Source organism: Sitophilus oryzae, unplaced genomic scaffold (assembly GCF_002938485.1).
Source record: "Sitophilus oryzae breed Bouriz unplaced genomic scaffold, Soryzae_2.0 scaffold_1502_pilon_pilon, whole genome shotgun sequence".
Taxonomy (NCBI): Eukaryota; Metazoa; Arthropoda; class Insecta; order Coleoptera; family Curculionidae; genus Sitophilus; species Sitophilus oryzae.
This window is the reverse complement of record NW_022146173.1, coordinates 1,755,111-1,776,875: the sequence shown is the minus strand read 5'-3', so window position 1 is coordinate 1,776,875 and position 21,765 is coordinate 1,755,111. Positions and strand designations below refer to the sequence as shown.

General features: G+C 33.2%; 2 protein-coding genes across 2 annotated transcripts in view; one reads left to right on the top strand and one right to left on the bottom strand.

The window, feature by feature from the left end:
* LOC115878243 (putative polypeptide N-acetylgalactosaminyltransferase 9) overlaps nucleotides 1-21,765 on the top strand; it is a gene marked incomplete in the record, with an annotated part of 411,764 nt that overhangs the window by 60,394 nt on the left and 329,605 nt on the right. Inside the window, 1 exon segment of the mRNA XM_030894670.1 lies at nucleotides 4,467-4,841. Coding sequence (XP_030750530.1) covers nucleotides 4,819-4,841 — 23 coding nt within the window.
* LOC115878197 lies at nucleotides 2,440-2,913 on the bottom strand. Its single transcript, XM_030894609.1, has one exon. The coding sequence runs from the start codon at nucleotides 2,911-2,913 to the stop codon at nucleotides 2,440-2,442; it is 474 nt and encodes a 157-aa protein (XP_030750469.1).

The following is a 21,765-nucleotide window of genomic DNA, read 5'->3' as shown; positions in this document are numbered from 1 at the left end:
CACACGGCGAAGTAACCCGTTATCTATTACCAATGAATTCCACTGGGACCAGTACGACTTCACGTTCGGCGAATATCTGCAAACTTCCTCCCACGTTGGTCTCTGGTCCGCGTTTTTCCAGTTAATCACCAAGCCCAACTCTGGATCACTGATTTGGTCATTTGCAAGATCTTCGGTTTGCCAACTATCACCAACCACAGTCGTCCTCAATTTGTGTTATTTTGTCTTGTAGTTCTGTAGAATTATCTATAATCTTTTCTTCTAATTCCCTGGAAGATTCCTGGATTTCTGTTATCTTTTCTTCTAAATTAAGTATTTTATTATTAAAGTTGGCCTGTATGTCTTTAGAATTTTCCGCGATCTTATCTTCTAAAGAATTAATTAAATCCTGGGAATTTTTTATAATTTTATCACTGATTTTATCTTCTAAAATATTCATTTTATCGTTTAAATTGTCTTGCAAATTTTTTAATGACGAGTCAAGGTCACCTTCCAGCTCGAAGTAAAATGTGTCAGAATCCTCACCTTCCTCTACCAAAACGTCTCTCAGTCTGGCTTGCAAAATGCTTTTTTTTCTATCTGTCTCGCACTCTCTCTCTTCCAATATGCATTTCAGTTCGGACACTTTCAAGTCTTTCAACAATTTTTTCAGAGCCATGGTCAGTCTTTTTATTCTTCTAGTCTATCACACACCCCACACCTGACACCAATTGTTACGTTTTTTCGTCGGTTCCGTGTGGATAGAAAGTCACAATTTATTTAAACACTATTTATTTAACACTAATTAACAAAAATAATAACGATAAAAGACTTATAGAACTATTTACAAACGATTTATAACTAAGAATTTATTTTGAATTTTAGCGCGTCAACTGTATATTTATAACTGCCCCCTGTAGGCCACGGCCGCCGGCTTTTATACCGGCAGGTAAAGAACTCTAGAATTGTCCATAGATCGTTAGGTGCGTAGAGAAGGTTTTCGAATGTTCTCGTATGTACTCGTCCATTCCAGTGGGACTCGATTCTTCTCGAACGAATGAATCATTGCGGTGTCTATGCGATGTTAAGGTCATCCGAGGACGGGCCATATTGTGAGGTTAGGTCGAGTCCACACCGGCCTGCAACATTATATTAATAGCGTGGAGTAAGAAATAATGAATTCTTGATCTAAATAAATAAAATGAAGTCGATTTAGTTACACCGCTTCATCATCATCAACATTTCCATTCGACCATTTCCAATTATGGTGTAGCCTCCCTCACATATTTAGATACTCTATTTGTAGTTGGGTTCATTGTGGTCTCTTGTTGGGTATCCGGGCCCACGTTATCCCCGAGAATCTAATATCATGGTCCCATCTCAATTTTGGTCTTCCTCTAGGTCTATTAATAATTCCTCGTGGGTACCATGCTGTACTTTTGTTGTCCATCTGTTCGTCCTTCTTGCCAGGTTTCCAGCCCATTGCCACTTGAGGGATTTGATTCTGTGAATGATATCTATTACCTGGGTCTTTTTTCGAATCTACTCTATTATTTTACGGTCTCTTTTGGTTATTCCCAGCATATTTCGATCCATTGAGCGTTGTGCGACCTGCAGTTTCCTTATGATGTCCGTTTTAAGTGTCCAGGTTTCGCATGCATAGGTCATCTCTGGTAGCACACATTGGCCGAATATTTTCTCCATTTATAACAAACCATTTTGAACATTTACCTTAGTTTCCGATGAAATTGAGTACTTACGTTATTGGTCGGGTATTATCGTAAATGTTCTATACAAGGTGTTTCCTAAGTAGTCTAAAAAAGTTTAGGGTGTGATTAGATAGATAGATAGATAGATTGCTTTATTTGACCACATTTTGTACAAACAAGATACAATTGTAGCCTGTAGTCATAAAAACAGTTAAATATATACAAACTAAAATAAAAATTAAAACAACATGCAAAGTAAAATACAAATACAGTGTATAAACAATGAATACAATATTTAAGTTAGGTCGGTGGTTAAGTTCATAATATTAAAATATTCCGCCATGGACTATCAGAAAATTCTTCAAAACTGTCCTAAATTTATAAATATTATAACTTTTGACGGAGGTAGGAATCACATTATACAATTCAACATTTAATGAGTTTTTTGAAGATTTGGTGAGCCTAAATTTATTTTCTCTTATAAGATGAGCGGATCTTGTGCCATGGTGATGTATATCAGAGTTATACAAGAGACTATCTTTGTTCTTGTGAATTTCTAACAATTGACATAATATGTATAAAGATGGCAGAGTCAATATCTGCAAATTAACAAAGTGTGGTTTACAGTGATCAAGGTAACCCACTCCTGCGAGGATTCGCACTGCCTTCTTCTGCAATTTAAATATTTGTGCGGAGCTAGATGATTGCCTAGAGCTACATGGGTTGCCCCACAGTACCATAGGAGATATAGCTATGAAAAAGCGCATAATAGACATTTAAGACCGATTGGTGGTGATTTGTCTCGAGCTGTGCTTACTATTCTTCCTTCGTCCATTCGGTTGATGTGGTCGTTCCATTCGCGCTTTCTGTTTAATACCCATTCATTAATGTTCTCCACCATGCATGTTTGCCTTATGTTCTCGCTTCGTTCTCTATCTAGTAGCATTCTACCTGGTGTTTTATGGAAGATTTTAATTTCGCCTGTTTCCAAGAACCTTTTTGTTTTTGCTGTGTCCGGTCTGGTTTCTACTGTGTAGGTCATTATGGGTCTGTCGACAGCCTTGTATATTCTTACTTGTCTGACCTCGACACCTATGTGATTATTTTTCCATATGGTGTCGTTGAGACATCCAGCCACTCTCATTGCTTTTGTTGTTTGTTGTCTTACCTCTGTTGCAATATCGCCATAACCGGATAGCTCTATACCAAGATATTTAAATTTCATTTTTTGTTATATTATTTTATTATCCACAACAATCTTGCATCTGATAGGTATTTTTGATATTGTCAGGTTCTTTGTTTTGGAGGCAGATATTATAATATTTAGAGATTTTTCTACAAGGTTGAAGCGATATACTAGTCTTTGGAGAGGTCGTCCTCCTTTTCTGCGACTAGAACAGCGTCGTCGTCGGCATAACACATATAAAATCGTTGCAGCCTTTGCAGCCTTTTGTACTTAACAACACCACCATTGACGTCGTAAAATCTGTAAAATTTATAGGGCTTGTTGTGGACAATTCTCTGATATGGGACATACATATCGAAGCTTTGTCGAAAAAATTGAGCTCTGCTTGTTTTGCATTAAGGTCTGTTTCTAAGGAGCTTAACTTGTCAGTGGTTTGGTTTGGTTGTGACCTCAGTCAGCACCTCAGATATGCCCTTCCATTCTGGGGTACGTCTTATGCGACTCAATTTGAGCGCATTTTCAAGCTCCAGAAGAGAGCTGTTCGATATTCACAGGGACTAAACAGCAGAACTCATTGCCGGGACTTTTTTAAAGAATTAAAAATATTGACTCTTCCTTCCTTATTTATATTTGAATCCGTTTGCCTAATACGTAAACATGTATCAGCTTCTCAAGAGAAAGGACATCTCACACTTATCCCCTCAGGAACGCGGAGCAAGATCTTTATCTACCTACCCCTCGCTCAGAGTTAGTAAAAAGTTCAATATTATACAACTCGAAAAAAATGCACAATCACCTGCCATTTGAAATCAAATCCATAACATCATTTTTTTCATTTCGCAAAGCATTGAACTCTTATTTACTAGACAAGGCTTTCTACGCCGTAAATGAATTATATTTTGAAAATCGAATTTGATCTTGTAAACACCGGTCTAATGTTTGCTATTGCTATATTTACTAATGACATCGAAATGAATTTATTTAGAGGTCATTGATATTTTACTATAAACTAGCTAAATATTTTTGAATATTATTTTTATTTTATTTTTTTGTTCTTTGACATTGTAAACATAAATGTCTATTTTAACAATAAGACTGACATTATACATATATAATGTTTTGTAGTATCTTTTGTTTGTTTGTGTACCTTGTTTTTTAAATGTTTATTTTAACAATAAGACTGACATTATTATACATATATAATGTTTTGTATTATCTTTTGTTTGTTTGTGTACTTTGTTTTTTTACTTTGTTTGTTAGTTTACCTTTGTCTACAAATTGAAAAAATTTTTGACAATAAAGGCATTTATTTATTTATTTATTTAACACTTTGTATACAATATTGTCTGTAACTTATACATATATTTTGGTGTATTCTAATAGATTTATGAAACTTTCTCATAAATGATGTGCTTTTATTTAAAACCCACTGTGTATTATTGAAAGTTTCTTTTTAGATAATCTTATCATTCCAACATCATAAAATCAATATACACCTTCCTTATCAGCCACAATAAATTTCCGAAAAAAAACACTCACACCAAAAACAAATCAAAACCCACTAATCTTATCTTGTTTCTGTTTTGTTCCAGATCTAGCCAAATAGATGCCCCGTCACCAATCTCATCCTCCAGCACATCAGGGACCCCCCCTCACGTCGCAACCTTTAGGAGCCATGTGCGCAGACAATACTACGCGCAGCAGCTCCTGATAACGCGCCCCCTCCACTATCTCAGTAGGCGACGCGCGGCGTCGTTCGTCTTATCATCAACGTCAGATGCGGTTGACGTTGGTCCGTCAGCGCCTACTTGATTCACGACAGCGTCGCAGCTGTCTGTGATAGCGACAGTTTCGTCGGGTTTGTTCATCGCGCCGCTGGAACGTTTTAGTGGCGTTGTTTTCGGTTGTTGTGGTGGTAGAAGTAGTGGAAAGTACGTCGGAAAGATGGCGGTGTTGTGGCGGAAAAAGTAAGTAAGGTTATGTTAAGGAAATAGTATAATGCTATCCTATGGAGGGTAGATGTAGGGTTGCCACATGGCCTTTTTGGAAAGGGGGTTTTTTGATATTTTTTTATTTATTTTACAGGGTGTCCCAGAAATAAGTGCAAGTATTTTAACTGGTTGGATATTGGGGCCTCAGAAACACGCCGGTGAGGTATTTTGCGCGAAATTTTTTTTTTGAAAATTTGGATTTTTTTTTAAATTTTGGAAATTATTTAGTTTTAAGTTAAAAACTTAATTTCTTGATAATATGGCAACATAGGTAGTAGCTTAAATTTACATGAAAGCAAATCCAGAAAAGATCCATTGGTTCTCAAAATTTTAGGAAAAAATATTTTTTTTTGAAAAGTTTCAAATTAAAATAACTGGGTTATTTTGGACTTACATATTTGAAAAACGGTAAAGAGAAAAAATGTTTCTTTTGACCAGATTTTGACCACCCCTTAAAATACTTGCACTTATTTCTGGGACACCCTGTATTAGTATATCTCTGAAATTATTGAAATATATTTATATATACCGGGTGCGTCTCAAAAATGGCCCGCTCCTATAACTTTTTTATTTTTTTTTTGATAAAAAAACGAGATTTGGTATGTTAGTATATGACATAAATAAGAATCGATTGGCGTATTCAATTCTTCCTGATTAACTTTTGATTTTTAAATGACACCATCGGTATTTTTTACTTTATTTGATAAAAAATGACACTCTGAATAGAATGACATATCATATGTCAACTTTAGATATTTTTGCATATGGTTTATTTGAAATTGTAACATGCAGTTCATAACGACAATTTGACTCGAAATACCAAGTGTCTGGTACCAAATTATTCGTAAAAAAATGCTTTTTCCAAATATGCTAATAAGCCACCGTTGTCCCATTTGAAAAAATTGAGATATGATTAAAAATACGACTTGGGCATCTTTTAACCGGCAAGGACAAGACACGAAAAACATTGACGATCAAATCTATTTTCCAAGGCTCCTTGATCAAAAATTCGTGTTTTTAACACAGCCATGGCACTCCAGATTGAAATTTAAAATACGATTTTTCTAAGCGAAAATGTCAAAAGTTGACATATTATATGTTATTCTATTCAGAATGTCATTTTCTATCAAATAAAGTAAAAATATACTGGGGTGGCATTTAAAAATCAAAAGTTGTAGTCATTTCCGGTGAAATAGGAAAAACTGAATACGTCAGTCAATCCCAATTTATGTCATATACTAACATACTAAATCTCGTTTTTTTATCTGAAGAAAATAAAAAAGTTATAGGGATGAGCCACTTTTGAGACGCACCCGGTATACATTCGGTTTACAACGTTTTACGACGTTTTCCCATTCCTAACCGCTACTCTTCTCTATCTTGCCACATGTTATCATCAAGCTGTCTTTGGCCCATTTCCTTCCTTATTCTTTCTCTTCAGCTTGTTCTTGGTCTTCCTCTTCTTCTTCTACCTTGGGGCATCCATTTCAGCAGTTGTTAAGCCTGTCGTTTTACATCCTTTGTACATGCCCGTACCGCCTCAACTCTTTGGTTTTGACATCATCAACAATCGTAGGTTTAGCTCCAATTATTTCCCGTATTCTTTCATTCTTTACCATATCTCTTTTTGATTTTCCAGCGGCTCTTCTCCAGAAACCCATTTCTGTTGTTAACATCATTTTTTCGGTAATGTGTTTTATAGGCCATACTTCGCTACTATACAGTGTGTCCCACTTAATATGTATACAAGCCAATATCTGGGTTGTGTGTTGAACGATATTTTTCGTTTTTGGCAGGAGGCTGTATGGCTATAAGACGTACATTTTGCGCAGGGTAAGAAATGCGATACCTCATAGACGTACGTTTTAATGGGATTTGATATAAAAAACTTTGTTTAGAGCATATTTTTCAAAGTTAATAGTGATTGTTTTAAATATCTAACTATTTGGATTTTTTAAAATATTCCTCAATAAAACGAATAAAAATCATATTTCAGATTCCATTGAAAACTGGGTTTTTAAATTATTTAACTCATTTTATTCATTTGTATTAGCAAACTTAAAAAAAAAATTTAAAGTAAACAAAATAAATTGAAAGTATTTAGTTTTTTTTGTATCGTATCTTAATTATTATAGAAGCTATCTCAAAACTTAAATCGATTATTAATTGACAATTGGTTATAATTGGTTATTGATAATAAACCAGTTGTTTATCCAGTGGCGTCGTAAATACTTAAAAAAATAATAATAAAAATAAAATGTCTTATTTTAATGACACACCCTGTATCAATATTTATAAAAATTAGAACTTAAGTATCTTAGGTAAGGAGGATTCAATATAATTTATCAGATTTGAAATGAATACTGTCCTAAGGGTAGTTTACTCTTGACTCGAAAAATATCAAACCCCATTAAAACGTACGTCTATAAGGTATCATCGCATTTCTTACCCTGCGCAAAATGTACGTTTTATAGCCATACAGCCAAAAATGAAAAAGATCGCTGAACAAATATCCTAAAAAGATATTGGCTTGTATCCATCTTAAGTGGGACACCCTGTATATAACTTAATAAAAAATTAGTCTTTTATTTGACTTAGATATATTTTGGTCCCATAGAATTCCGTTCATTATGGATATAACTGTTCTACCTTGTGAATTTCGATCTTTGATTGCTGTATCGAAGACTCCAAGTCGACGTATATTTACCTACTCATAACTTAGGATTTTGTAAAGTAATCTGAAAAGAAGCCAAAAATGCCATAACATACGGGGTTTTCTAATTAAAAAAATCATCCCAGTCCACTCACACTTTTTTGAACCATCTTGGAGAAGTTAAAATATTTTCCGGAAATACAGGCTAGTGCATATGTACTATAGATTTGCAGTTAAACATAATTCGAAAGTTTTTTTTTATTCCAGGGGCTACAGATGCCCTATCCACTATTACCGGACCCTGTATAATGCCTGTATCACACACTATTATTTCTTAATTCGTGTTAATGATTTCGAAACGAAGCCACAGATAGTAAGTAATGATTTGTGTGTCGAATAGGTATGCCGTCTGGTGGCAGATTACGCTACTAAATAGTAATTGTGTAACCATATACATATATAAAATAAACGGTTATTACACTCGTATTGATTTAACAATTAGTTTTGTTGCCGAGACCGGTAATTTGGTTTGTCTAATTTACACGAACTGATATAGTTATTAACGTAATAAGGCCGATAAACAACAAATAACGGCCGGGCTGAAGTTTGTGATCCGAGGCGATAGCCGAGGATCATAAGCAGCCAAGGCCGTTATTTGTTATCGGCCGTGTTGCGTTCTAGATTTTTCGTCATACTGCAGATTTTTTAGAGCAATAAACACTACTATTTAATAACAAATTTTATTGAACAATAACACAAGTAAGGATAAAAATACATAATGTCTTATACTAAAATTCATTTTTCATGATAATGAACATGGAAATTAAAAGTGCACTTGTTGTTCTTAGAAATCTGTAATCCTTCCCAGAGATTTACAGATTTTATAGAAGAAGATGATGCTACTGAAGAATGGCAAATATTTGTATCCACTAAAGACACATTATTTTTGGAGCTATCATGAAAAAGTTGATTTGTTATTTTCATTCTTTTGGAAACTGATTTTTTCTATGTAAGTTTCTGCCACTGTTGAAGACTCCCATCCTCCTAGCTCCTTTAGCGATAGTAAATCACCACCATTTTCGGCGAGCATGGTTGCTGATGATCTACGAAATGAATGCCCTGTATAACGTTCTGGATTCTCCAAGTTCAAAAATTTTGCAATTTTCTGCGGTACGCTCCCGATGGTATGTATACCGACGATTTGCTTAACACACTTGCCTTTCTTGTAACCAATGAAAAATTTTGGATTGTCAAAGTTACGAGGACGCAGGTTGATGTATTTTTTGTATAAACCATAGGCATCAAACGGAAGGCCCGTTTTTGGAATAAGAAATTTCCTATCTTTCTTATTTTTAGTATTTCTTAATGAGACAAGAATATTTTTCTCCGAATCTTCGAAATCATCAACTGTGAGTGACCAAAGCTCGCTGCGCCTACAAGCTCCAAGAATACCAAGCACCAATACAATTTTTCGAGTAACCAGGTGTAATCATCGGCATCCAGTAGAAAATTATTTATGTCATTCTCCGACAGAACTTTGGCTTTTTTGGTGAATAACCTTCGTTTTTGCGCCTCAGAAACATGAACAGTTTACCAAATCTATGAACAAATATAATTTAGATGAGTATGATTAAATATCGAAGAATATAATGGCTTTTTTACCTTGATATGTCGATGTTTTCATATACTCTCAACGCAAGCTTCAGCATGGATATCTTTGTCCACAGTGATGTAGGAGAATACATTTCAGACATTCTTTTAGCATAAGCCAGCAATACCGCTTCATTTACGCTGTTTATACTTCTATCCTGCCGCCACTTCAAAAAATTGTCATATTCCTGCTGATATCTCTCTCTGGTTATAGTCGGAAGTAAATTTTGAGTAGCCGCAGCCGCTTCCTCCTGTATTTCCAACGGAATTTCTCGCGACATCTCGCTATGGTCTATTTTCCCAATTTTTGAAAAGTCCAACTGACAATAAATAGTCATTGTTGCAGGTGACAGACGTTACGATTACCTTAGAAACTTAACGGCCGCCGGCCGTTATGATAACGTCCGGCGGACGTTATATGCATCTTTTCCATTCTGATTTTGCTTATGTTATAATAATATAACAATATAGTATGACGAAAAAATATTAACGGGCAGTTTATGTTGTTGTTAACTCTGAATATTGTCTGTCCACAATAACACTGACACCAGTTAACAAAAATATAAAATGTAATTTATCATAAATATATGATTTCATAGACATGTATAAAAGATAAACATTGAATTTAAAATGTTTATCTGTTATACAGGGTGTTTCAAAAAATATATGACATCTCTCGTGGGGAGATTCCTCATGTTAAAATAAGATTTATTTTTCATATCAACATAGGTCCGATTCTGCCTTGTTTCGTAGCTACAGGGTGTTAAACCCTTAATAATCTTTCGATTTATTATAATTTTTTTCCAAGTACTTTTAGTGATTCGAATAAAATTTTGAGGGAAATGAGACAATAAACAGAGATGATAGGTGATAGGTAATAGTATTTAGCCATAGCAGTTCGAGACGCACTGATGTTATTTTGGTTCGTAAGTTTGGTCATTGTTACAAAGAATGTTATTAAAGGTAAATGTTTTCTCATTATTTAAGTGGTGTTAACTATAGCATAATATAGTTTATTTTCCTGTTGTAATATTCTGTGGCAATTTTTTTCCTTATTTATTTCATCTGAAAATTAAATTATATAACATGTCATTGTGTATTATATGTATGTATCAATCGTTTACTGTCCATTCGTGCCGATGTTTTTGGTTCGGTGTGACAAAAAGGGCCTTGTTGAGTGTACTCATCAAAACATTTTTCGATCTTGAATAATTAGTTTAGAATATCTCAGAAAAAGTCTAAAGATATTGGCACCGAAAATTCAATGTGAGGACCTGCTAAACTAACAAAAACTCTTCGTATTAAATCAAATAAATGTGGCATAACTTTGAATGTATTAAACTACAAACCTTGGTATAAGGACAGTTTCTGTATTATTATTATTTCTCTTTTATTATAAAGTTCAGAACAGCATAGTTGGTTTTTTGGAATAGTGCTCAAGGTTTTCTCTGCCGTGCTCTTTTACTTGTGTATTCCAGGGAGAGCACGACACTCATTTCATTTAATTTAATAAAATTAGTAGGACTATTTACAAATTTAGCATTGGATTTACATAACCTAATCTTCTCAAATTTACCTAATATTACTTCTGCCGAGCGCATCCGAGATAAGTCACAATAAAAAATATTTTTAACACAAAGTATTCTTAATATTATATTGTTATTTAAATACAAAATAAGTTATTCTTGGAATCACTTAATGTTTGCGTTAAGCTTCAATTATTCTTCCTTTGTTTGTCATTCAAGTCTCTAGGGATTAACGTTTTAAAATAAACATTTACTTTTTGTATATTTACCTTATTTTTGATCTGATACAGCCGTAAAATATACATTAATAGGAAACCGTAATGTTTGAGTAAATTGTTTTGGACAATATTTTCTTAAATTTGTGAAGAAACTTAATTGTGCTAACTGCACTAACCTGTGAACTAACATAAAGGGACTGAGGCCATTTTATGCGTTGTTAAAATTAAAGATGCTTAAGTAGTTATTATTTAAATGAAATAATCACGTGTCTCACGAAAACTTAAGATTATATTCAGTTAAATCTAAAACTATAGGGACGAAAATAGAGAAACTAAAAATTAATATAAAAATTACAAGTACATAGTTGTTGCTAACCTAATAAAATTAATAATGGGTAGAGGAACCATGATTAGCTATAACTTCACGATATATCGCTTTGGCATAGAGTTCAATACTTTTCTTATGGTATCTGATTCAATGGAATTCCAGGCGTCTTTCAAAATTCTTACCAAATCTTTCTAGTTGCTATAGTCTGTCCAACGAGAAGATCCCTTGACAGTGATAGATGTGTCTGTCATTTTAATTTCAAAGTAGTTTATTTTATTTTACAAAGAAATAAGTTGGTACAACTGGAACGCATAGCAGGATATATTTAAAATTTGATTGACAAGATGACAAGTGATTACTTCAAAATATTGTGAAAAAACTGTATAAAACTGAGAAAAAAAAAAAAAAAAAAAAAAAAAATATTTTTGTTAATAAAAACATGTGTTAATACAAAACAAACAGAACAAGACACTACATACCAAAAAATAAAAAAAAGAACTATTATTTACTTTCAAGCTTTATAAAACTTCCCGCCATGATTATATTTATCAATATAACTTATGTACAAATACAAATTTGGTAATATTCCTCAGAATAAATAAAACAACATAGGTAAACAAAACAAACTATTTTATTAATAATAACACACCAAATTTACACTTAAAGGTTGATTAATTAACTTTAATCTTAATTTTTAAACTAGTACCTTTTGACAATATTTTTCTGCAGTACTAAATCCATTATTTACCTACGTGTGATGTCGATATTTTACTGCTACTCCAGTTTTAGTATGTGTTTAGTTTGATCCTTCTACCATATACGAGATGCACTTATCTACGACAAAATGGTATACAAACTTTATCGATGGTAACTTCATTGGTGTATAAGACTTTCTGCCTGGGCAGCGAGTATTAACCATAAACTGCTCTGGGTCTACAGTTAATTTTCACTCGATTTTCCTCCACTTGACTTCAAAAGACACAAAACACGTAATAATACGAATCAAATGCATCATCTTCTAAAGCACAGGGTATTTAACAAAAGTTGACACAAAATTATAACCTATAATTTTGTAAGACTTTGACAAGCGTCCAAAAATATTAAAAATCTAAAGGCGAGTTCATACGCATCGGCGTCCGTTTGTCGTTCATCGTTCCGTCAAACCAACAAAATTGAATACGATCTGTCATTTTTTAAATAAACCAATAAAACTTCGTTTAAAAAAATGAACACGACGCATGACGGATTTATATTTAAACCCATCCATAGATAACTTAAAAATTATTAGAAACTTTTTTTAGTAAAATAAATAGATTGGTATGGGACGTCATCTGCTTTTCTTCTGTCATCGTCTGTCGAAATCTTACCTGAGAAAAAAAACAGAGTATAATGTGACTTCGTCTTACCCGGCAATCTAGTTCCTACTCACAGGTTTTCAGTGGGGTTAAGGTCTGGACTTTGGGCTTGTAAGACTTTCGATTTATGCTTTGGATCATTATCTTGCTGAAATATCCAGGTTAAAGGCAAATTATCATCGGCAAACGGAATCATCACTTTCTTTAAGATGTCCAAATACATAAATCGATCCATTGTTCCTTGCCATAGCCCGAGAAGCATCCCCACACCATGCAAAATCCACCACCTTGCTTTACAGTGGCCTTGGTATACTTTGGATCAAATCTTTTCCCTTCTGGGCGATGTATCCACGATATGCCATATAATCCAAATATATTAAATTTGCTTTAATCTGAAAACAGGACGTTTTTCCAGTCATTCGTCGATCAGTGCAAATATTTTTTTGCAAAGGTAAGTCGGGCCTTCTGGTTCCTCTTACTAATGAGTGTTTTTTTTTGGCTGCTCTTCTGCCAAATAATCCTGCTTCCCTTAGCCTTCTTTGGATGGCCTTAGAGCTTATATTGGCACCAGGTAGTTCACTCAAAATTTGATTTGCCGATTTTTTTTAATTATCATTTCAATTTTTTCGTTGTTTTCCTTGGTCGACCACTTTTTTTAATAGTCTTTAAGGAATTGCGAGTTTTGAAATTGGAAATCGTTTTGATAATGACAGACTTATGCAAATTAAACATTGTCCATTTTCCATACACCATTCCGATGTGCGTTGATTATTTTTTCGCGAAGATCCTCAGACAAATCTTTTTTTCTGCGTGGCATATTTAGTAAACATGTAAATCAGAATATCGACAGTTTCACAGCAAACGAATAACTACTAAGTATGGTTAGTACATGTTTTATGGTTCCTTTATTTATGTCCCTTCAAAAACGGATTTATTATTGCATGATAACCACTAAGCCCTGATAAGATAAATTTGGATTGTGGCGAAAAATGATGGTACTATACGGGGTGTTTTAAAAAACATGTGCCATCTTTCGTGGGGAGATTCCTCACATAAAAATAAGATTTATTTTTATATCAGTAAAGGTCCGATTCCGCTTTGTTTCGTTGCTACAGGGGGTTAAAATATTCATATTTTTTTTCGATTTTATTTTTACTAATTAAATTTAAAAAAAGGAAGACTTTAACCCCCTTTAGCTACGAAACAAAGCGGATCCCCCCGAGAAGACGAATCTCCCCGCGAGAGACGGCACATGTTTTTTGAAACACCCTGTATACTATATTATTAAGTCCCCTAAAATTGAAGGGTTCAGGGGAAAAATATCATAAGCGCCAATTTCTTAATTTTTTAGGGTTTTAAAATATTATATAGTAGGTCTAACTGGTTCCTACAAAATGTCTAAACTCTGCAGGGCAATAAGCTGTTAAATCCTGTGATATACAGGATATCCCAGGCTGAGCGCGCATTAGATGTTTCTGAAGAACTACAACATCTAGCTAAGAGATTTTTTGCAGATCATAGTTTCACAATGAGAGCTATCGATTAAAAATATTTTCAATATGGCGGCACTTTCGGAAATCTTTCAAAAGCTTGACAGCAACTTCCTTATTTTAAATGAGTGCCCACATTTTTTATTACATACTTAAATTCTCTGTAAAATTTTATGAATTTTGATATTAAACACTCTCTATATCTAACATTGACCGTTTTTGGAAAAAAAATATTTAAAATTTTTAAACGAAAAAAACTGCCTGTCAAAAATATGTGCATAGCCTAAACGACACATTTAATGATTACCACAGCCACTGTGCCATAAAGAGAAAACATGTGGTTATCTATTTCAAAAATAAAATTGTTTAAATGTCATATAATAATGGCCGCAGCTGTCATAGAATTGAGCGATTTAAAAATGATCATAAGTCATTTTTTTCAAATGGAAACCCACTTTTTTTATTTCACTAGTGAAAAGGCTTTTTAATTCGTTACTTTTTGACTATACATGTTTCTATATCTAAAATAAATCGTTTTTAAGTTATTTAAGATTTAGTTCTAAAGCGTATATTTTCCTTGATTTTAACCAGTAGCCTATGACTTTAAAGTCAAGTGATGTAAAACAATAGATCTGGTCATTTCATATTGTGACGCTTTGTTCAAAAAGCAGCATCATTTCCGAGCCAGCTTTGCGCTGTTTTTTTTTCGATCATACGGAATATTATTAATATCAACTATTATATATCAGTAAAGACAAAGCTAAAGAGCGAAAATACGAGATATATTTTTATAAATACACTTTTTAAACTTATTATAAACAGTATTTATAATATAGAAAATTCAACTAATTAGTTTTCTGACAGATGGAGATAAATTTTCTGACCGTTTGATACTTAATGTCAAAGGAAGCTAGATAAAATCAAGAAAAATATACGTTTTCAAATTAAATCTTAAATAACTTAAAAACGATTTATTTTAGGTATAGGTGCGTAACATCAATATTCATAGAATTTTACAGAGAATTTAAGGATGAAATAAAAAATGGGGGTACCCATTTAAACTAAGAAAGTTGCTGTCAACTTCCGGTATTTTCGGAAGTGCCGCCATATTGAAAATATTTTTAATCGATAGATCTCTGGCCAAGTTAATATACCTGTGTGTTAATATAACTGTAAGTTCCCGAAAGTACCCTGGAAGAGCTACACTGCTTCATATCTGAGTGTATTTTGAAAACATTTTTTAGTTTGTTAGGTGTTCCCATTTTCATTAAAATTTGTCTGATTTTTAGTGCTTACTTCATTTCCTGTTACTGTAATTAGTAAACCTACAAAACATAATTATTACAGGTACCTATAGTAGTTTTCACATTATTACGTTCTGAAGCGTTTTCTGGCCACCCTGTAAAATTAGTAAAATGGCGCTTATCATGTTTTTCCTCCCTGGACCCTTCAATTGATATACACTCACCGAGACGAAAAACGGACACTTTTACTTTTGGGTCGCTCTCAGGTGTCGGGAAACGCGGGTGTGTGGCCGAAGGAAATATATATTATATTTCAGAAATCTGAATTATTTGACTTATTAGTATCTCTTTCTAAAGAAGATTTCTCTTTTCATGATGAAAGAGATACTAAAAAGTCAAATAGTTTAGCTACAAATTGCTTATTAATTATCAAAATCTGCCCATTAGTACACAATATATAAAACTTTAAAATTCATCAACATTTTAATGTGCCCGTTTTTCGTGCCCGTGAGTGTAGGTGTTCTTTCATCATATTTGTCCTAAACTGGTTGATTTGGATAAAAATCTATATTTGAGCAATAAAACAGAGCTCGTATTTACTTTGTACTCACTAGATTTCGATATGCCATTAAAAATACTAGGGACTGGTGAGAGGCTCTACGTAAAAAAATGCAAATTGGTTATACAGGGTGTCAGAAAAATAGGGTATCTAACTTTGGTAGGTGATAAAAATAAAACAAAAACTTCCTATATATAGTATTTTTAATACATATTTAGAGGTACCAGCCGTTTTAGTAACTTAACGTATGCGGCTTCTTGAACCATCTGAACCCGCATGAAAAACTGGAACTTTTAGTGCTTTGGACGCTTTTTGAATTGCCTTAAATTGAGATCCTAAATCGTTTTGAAAATAATTTACTACATTAAGTATAAGTATTTTGGATTCATCAGAATATCGCATTTTTTTATTATTTTTATATCTTATTTTACATTATGACATTAACATGAAATCAAAATTTGACGTAACTTTAAAAACGTGACATCTAACAAATTAGTTATCGACGTTCCTTTTTGTTGGTAATTTTTTGTTTCAACTGATTTATTAATAATAAATAAGGATGGTGTTATTCTAAATGGGTATTAAAAATACTATACATATATGCTCTTATAGCTTATTTTGTTGTTTTACATATTTTAAGATTTTTTAAAAATTTATACAGAATATGTGGTTTACAAAGAGGTACTTAAATAAGGCTATTTAAGTACCTTTTTATAACTCTTTTGCCCTAAGGAGGTGAAATGGGATGAAAATGATTTTTATCTTTCATATTAAGTATACTATATGTATACAGATAAAAATCTTATCCCTAATTCGTGGTACGAAAATTGTTTTTTATGACGATGTGCAAACGAGTAAAATTTCCTGTGCGCAAAAATAAACTCGCGTAAATAACAATAAACAGCGTAATAGAGAGATATCGCTAAATCGAATAGCGTGCATGGCCGTTAATAAGGCCAGGTGTTATTTCCTTTACGTGAGGTGGTATTAACTCTCTTCATTCATAGTTATCGGATCGGAAAGAATTCTGTTCGCGTCGCGTCCGCTATTTAAACTTAACATAACTTTGAATTTAAAACTTTGAAATTGTTTTGTTTACTAGGTATTTTAAAACTAAAGGGCTAAAGTGCTTATTTCCAGTGCTTTATTGTTCAAAGTCTGCCAGTGGGTTTAGGGCAACAAGCAACAAATTCTCTTAGAAGAGCTAAGTCGCCATCTACTGTAAACCTAAGCCTCTTTATAGTTTCTTTAATATTGGAAGAGGCGGAATCCATATTTTGGGCCATATTTATTTAATTAAAACTAATCCCAGCTCCTTAAATATCAAATTACCTAATAAAACTAAAGTAATAATTCAAAACAATTCAAACATAACGTAAAATAAAAGATCTCGCCGGTCGGCCCCGGTTGTCAAATACCCGCACATACCCATTTAAGCAATTTTTAAACGTTATTTAGAAATAGCGCTTGGTGTAATTGATCCGCCAATTACGTCAGGCGGTAACGTTATTAGCGGGTGTTCCGTTAAAAATTGACTCGCGCATATCGTAACCATGATAAGGTACGCGTAAATACTGCATGACGCTATTCGGTTTTCCGATATCTCTCTAATAACTGTGCCGGTCAGGCGCTGTGCACAATTTTAGAGGCCATAAGTGGGCGTGCTACGTGCGCAAACTAGTCACCTAACTAGTGCCCGATTCCGAAAATTGGAACCACGAATAACAATAAAGAAAAAACAAAGATTATAATCTGTATAATCTGTGGTAGCACTCTCTACTCTACCTTAATGGAACGGAGCATTTCAGGGCTCTTACAGAATTTTACACTATCGCCATTCGCTTTGGCATTAAAATGTGCTGAAGAGTACCAAATTTCAAGAAAAGCAGTTTAAAAATGTTCTTAAAAATAAACAAAATATATTATTTTTATTTACCCTTTCGAGGGCAGTAACTTTTTTAGGAAGTATTTTAAGGCATATGTTCATAGAAACTGTTTGTTTTATTTTTATCTGTAGAATCACCCACCGATGTTAGATACACTATTTTTTTGACACCCTGTGTATAATATGTACCAGAAAAAAAAACTAGTCAATATAGACAATAGAAAAATTATTATACAGCTAAAATTTGTGCTATAAAATATAAAATGGCACGAAAATAAAAAAATAGGTAGATTCCATATAAAAACACGCGCGCTGTAGTAGTAGGTACTAAAAAATAGTCAGAAAAATATTTCTTAAATCGAAGTATATAAATATTTATTTATTTTAAAATCTTTTCGTACAAATCCATTTTATTAAGGATGATGGTTCAAGATCAATAGAAAGATATAGCAAGGTTCCGCTATAGCCTTGGTGCATTTCAAACGATTTTTTAAAATTCCGACAGCAGTGCCTATAATGCTTAGTTTCAGAGATACAGGGTGTAGAAGTTTCATTTTTATTTCGATTTTTTCCAAATAATTTATGAAGTAAAGTCAATATTTGGATGAAAATTGGTGTTTGGGAGTTTTTTGTCATGAGAAATTTGATTTTGATGACAATATGACACCTATTTGTAGGGGGCGCCACCTACAAGTGTCCTAACCGATTTGAAAAGTAATAACTTTTCGCCCGTACCTGTATAAAACTAATGAGTTGAAAAATATACATTTCCGTGGTTTTTTACGTGTAAATTTATCTTGGTAAAAATCGCTACGAGCAACTTCAAGTTCTCAAGATATTTAGAACGGAAATAGTCAATACATGTCATTATTGACAAAAAACAAACACGTTCAGTAGATAGTCATTTGACTAAATAATAAATTTGAGAAATTTTTCTTTTTTTTTAAATTAGTCATACATTTTTCTACGAAAAAATGATGATAAACCAGTTTCTGTTGAACTTTTGGCACAAAAACATTTCAAATTTATGATTTCAGTCTAATAATTATTTAGTAAACATGTTTAATTTATGTCAATGATGACAGGTATTGATAATTTCGATTCCAAATATCTCGAGAACCATTAAGCTCCGCGCGCACTGAATAGGTATCGGCGAGAGCGAGCGGTGCGAGCGGTGAGAGAGGCGCGAGCGGCACGACCGGTCGGAAAGTCGATTGTAGCCGCGCACTGGAGTCGCACGATCGACGGTCGAGAGTACGTCACCAGCATAAATTTGAGCATAGACGAGGAGAAGTTTATTCAAATTTAGTCAAATTCATTCGGCATTTCAAAAAATTAAAATATTATTACTATTTATATTTTTATAGTCTTTTTTTTTTTTTTTAATTAAAAAAAACAGCGTTAAGTTGGTTGGAAAATGACGATCGATGACATTTCCCATATAAATTTACATATAAAATGACAGCGATCTTCATTTCTAGCCAACTGGACGCCGTTTTTCTCGATCATACGGTATTTTATGCTTTATGATGGAAATTGATATTATTTTAGATCTTAACCAAACACACATTAATATATTGATCTGAAATAAACCACATAAAATTAGTGAAATAGAGTGGAAGATGGGGATAAAATACACTACATGACTCTTAGTTTGACCGATTTTAACAAATTTGGTATACTAAAAGGATTAAATTTATTCTTTTAAAAAAACAGTTATTAGATATGAAAAATAGTCAAATAAAACTTCTATTTTTAGTTTTTAATCTAAATAAGTATCATTACAAACATTTATATATATGATGGAAATGCTTTTTATACCTTGTTTTAAGTCATTGTAACGAACTAGGTTAATATTTTCTTTAATGATTGACGATTTCGATTCAGAATCTATAATATACGCATAAATAATTTTCTACGTTTGTGGTAAGAAAAATTATATATTAAACAATACTGTTAGTGATAAAATTGTATTGTATATTATAGATCCTAAAGAAGAGCGAATTAAAATTAGTCGAAACGTCAATCATTAAACAAAATGTAAACACAAGCTCTCTGTTTTATCTACGACTACCGAATTTAAAACCAAGATTTTAAACTTAAAAGGTAATAAAAAGTAAAAAAATTTTTTTTTTTTTATAATTTTTTATAGTACTGTATTATCGAAAAGGAACGGCATCAGCGATGACCATGAAATGAAGGTCGGTGCCATTTTATATGTAGAATTTATATAGGAAATGTCATCAATCGTCATTTCTCAATCCAACTGGACGCTGCTCTTTTTTCTTATCATACGGTAGATATATGTACAAATATTTTATTCAAAACATAAATATTATTTTCTATTTGTACCTTTTACGGAGCGATCAACATAGTAACATAGGATGACTATTTATCAGTTGGTTATTACCAACGTCAAAAAACAAACCAAAAATTAAATAACATGATATTTTTGGACGACATTTAAAATCTTGATTTCTAAAAGAATGTGAGATAATCAAAACGAGATGAGAAATAAATGGGTTTAATCGGAAGGTTTTCTAAGTCAGCGGTTGAATAAGTGTAGTAAACAATATAGGTTACGTGCTTGTAAGAAATTTTTATAAAACTCATATTAAGTATGATATGGTCTCGTACACCTTCGATTAATAATTCATCGGACATGTTTAATGTAAAACCGCTCCACTAAAAATAGTCGCTCGGCGTAGACTATTCATCCCCCTCCCATGCATTCTCTGACTTCGCCTGATGGCGCGAGTACCGCCGATAGCTCGAAGCGCACCGAGCGCACCGATCTAATGCGGTGCGCGGGCTTACATTTATTTCAACGTAAACTGAAAATTACGTGTCGCTCGCTCTCGCCGATACCTATTCAGTGCGCGCGGAGCTTTACTCGTAGCGTTTTTTACCAAAACATCTTTTTACGTAAAAAACGTCGTAAATATATATTTTTACTCAGTAATTTTCTACAGGTACGGATGAAAAGTTATTACCCTTCAAACCAGTTAAAAAATATATAGGTGGCGCTCCCCATTATCGTTAGTATTTGGCATTGACATCAAACAACGTCAAAACCCGCACGCCAATTTTCATCCAAATATTGACGTTACTTCATAAATTATTTGGCAAAATCGAAATAAAATTGGAAATTTTTTTTTTTTTTTTATTTATTTCTAATCATTTTATAACATATATTTATACGAACTTTTACCTATTTTTATCTGTAGAATATGCTGCTGAACTTTCCGGAATACAATTCGACCCACCCTCTGTATAAATAATTCTATTTCCTTAGTAGCCAAGTATTTTTATATATACCTGTTGTTTACGATTTCCTCCAATGATGGCAACACCGGCGGAAAATACACCTATAGTAAGGCGGGGCTTAATACATTGGTGTCATATTTCTTGACACAATTTCCAGATTGACCTTGAACCATCATTATCCCACTTCAAACAGATTTTTGTTATATAATTTCAAATAATCGCAAAACCCGATGAATCAGTTCATACTGCTCGGCGTTCTGTACCATACCACCCCGGTTTAACCTAAGAGAACACAAAATAGCCAACACGTCTACGTTATTATTACTCTTTAACTGTTGAATCCCGTTTAAAATCGCTAAAAGCACTCCGGCAATGACCTATTATTCCGGCATCTACAGTGAACTGGTCACTACAGGCAGTTTGATTATTATGTTCTGCCGATTTCTTTTCTGTTCAAAAGTCTAGTAAACTTGGACTTTAAAAATCGCTGGGATTTTGTTTAGATTTCTAATTTCGAGTCCAGCTAAGCAACTGATTTGAAGAGTTTCTTTATTACAAAACTGATTATAAACCCTCCTGACCTTAGTATTTGTAAGCAGTTTGGTCTCTCCTGACATGTGATAGCGGTGGAAACCGAACATTCTTTGGTTAGGTTTTCGTTAACTACCTTTTTCCTTTGTTTGTGCGAACTTAAACAGCAATACGTAACTGGAACGAAGTACCAA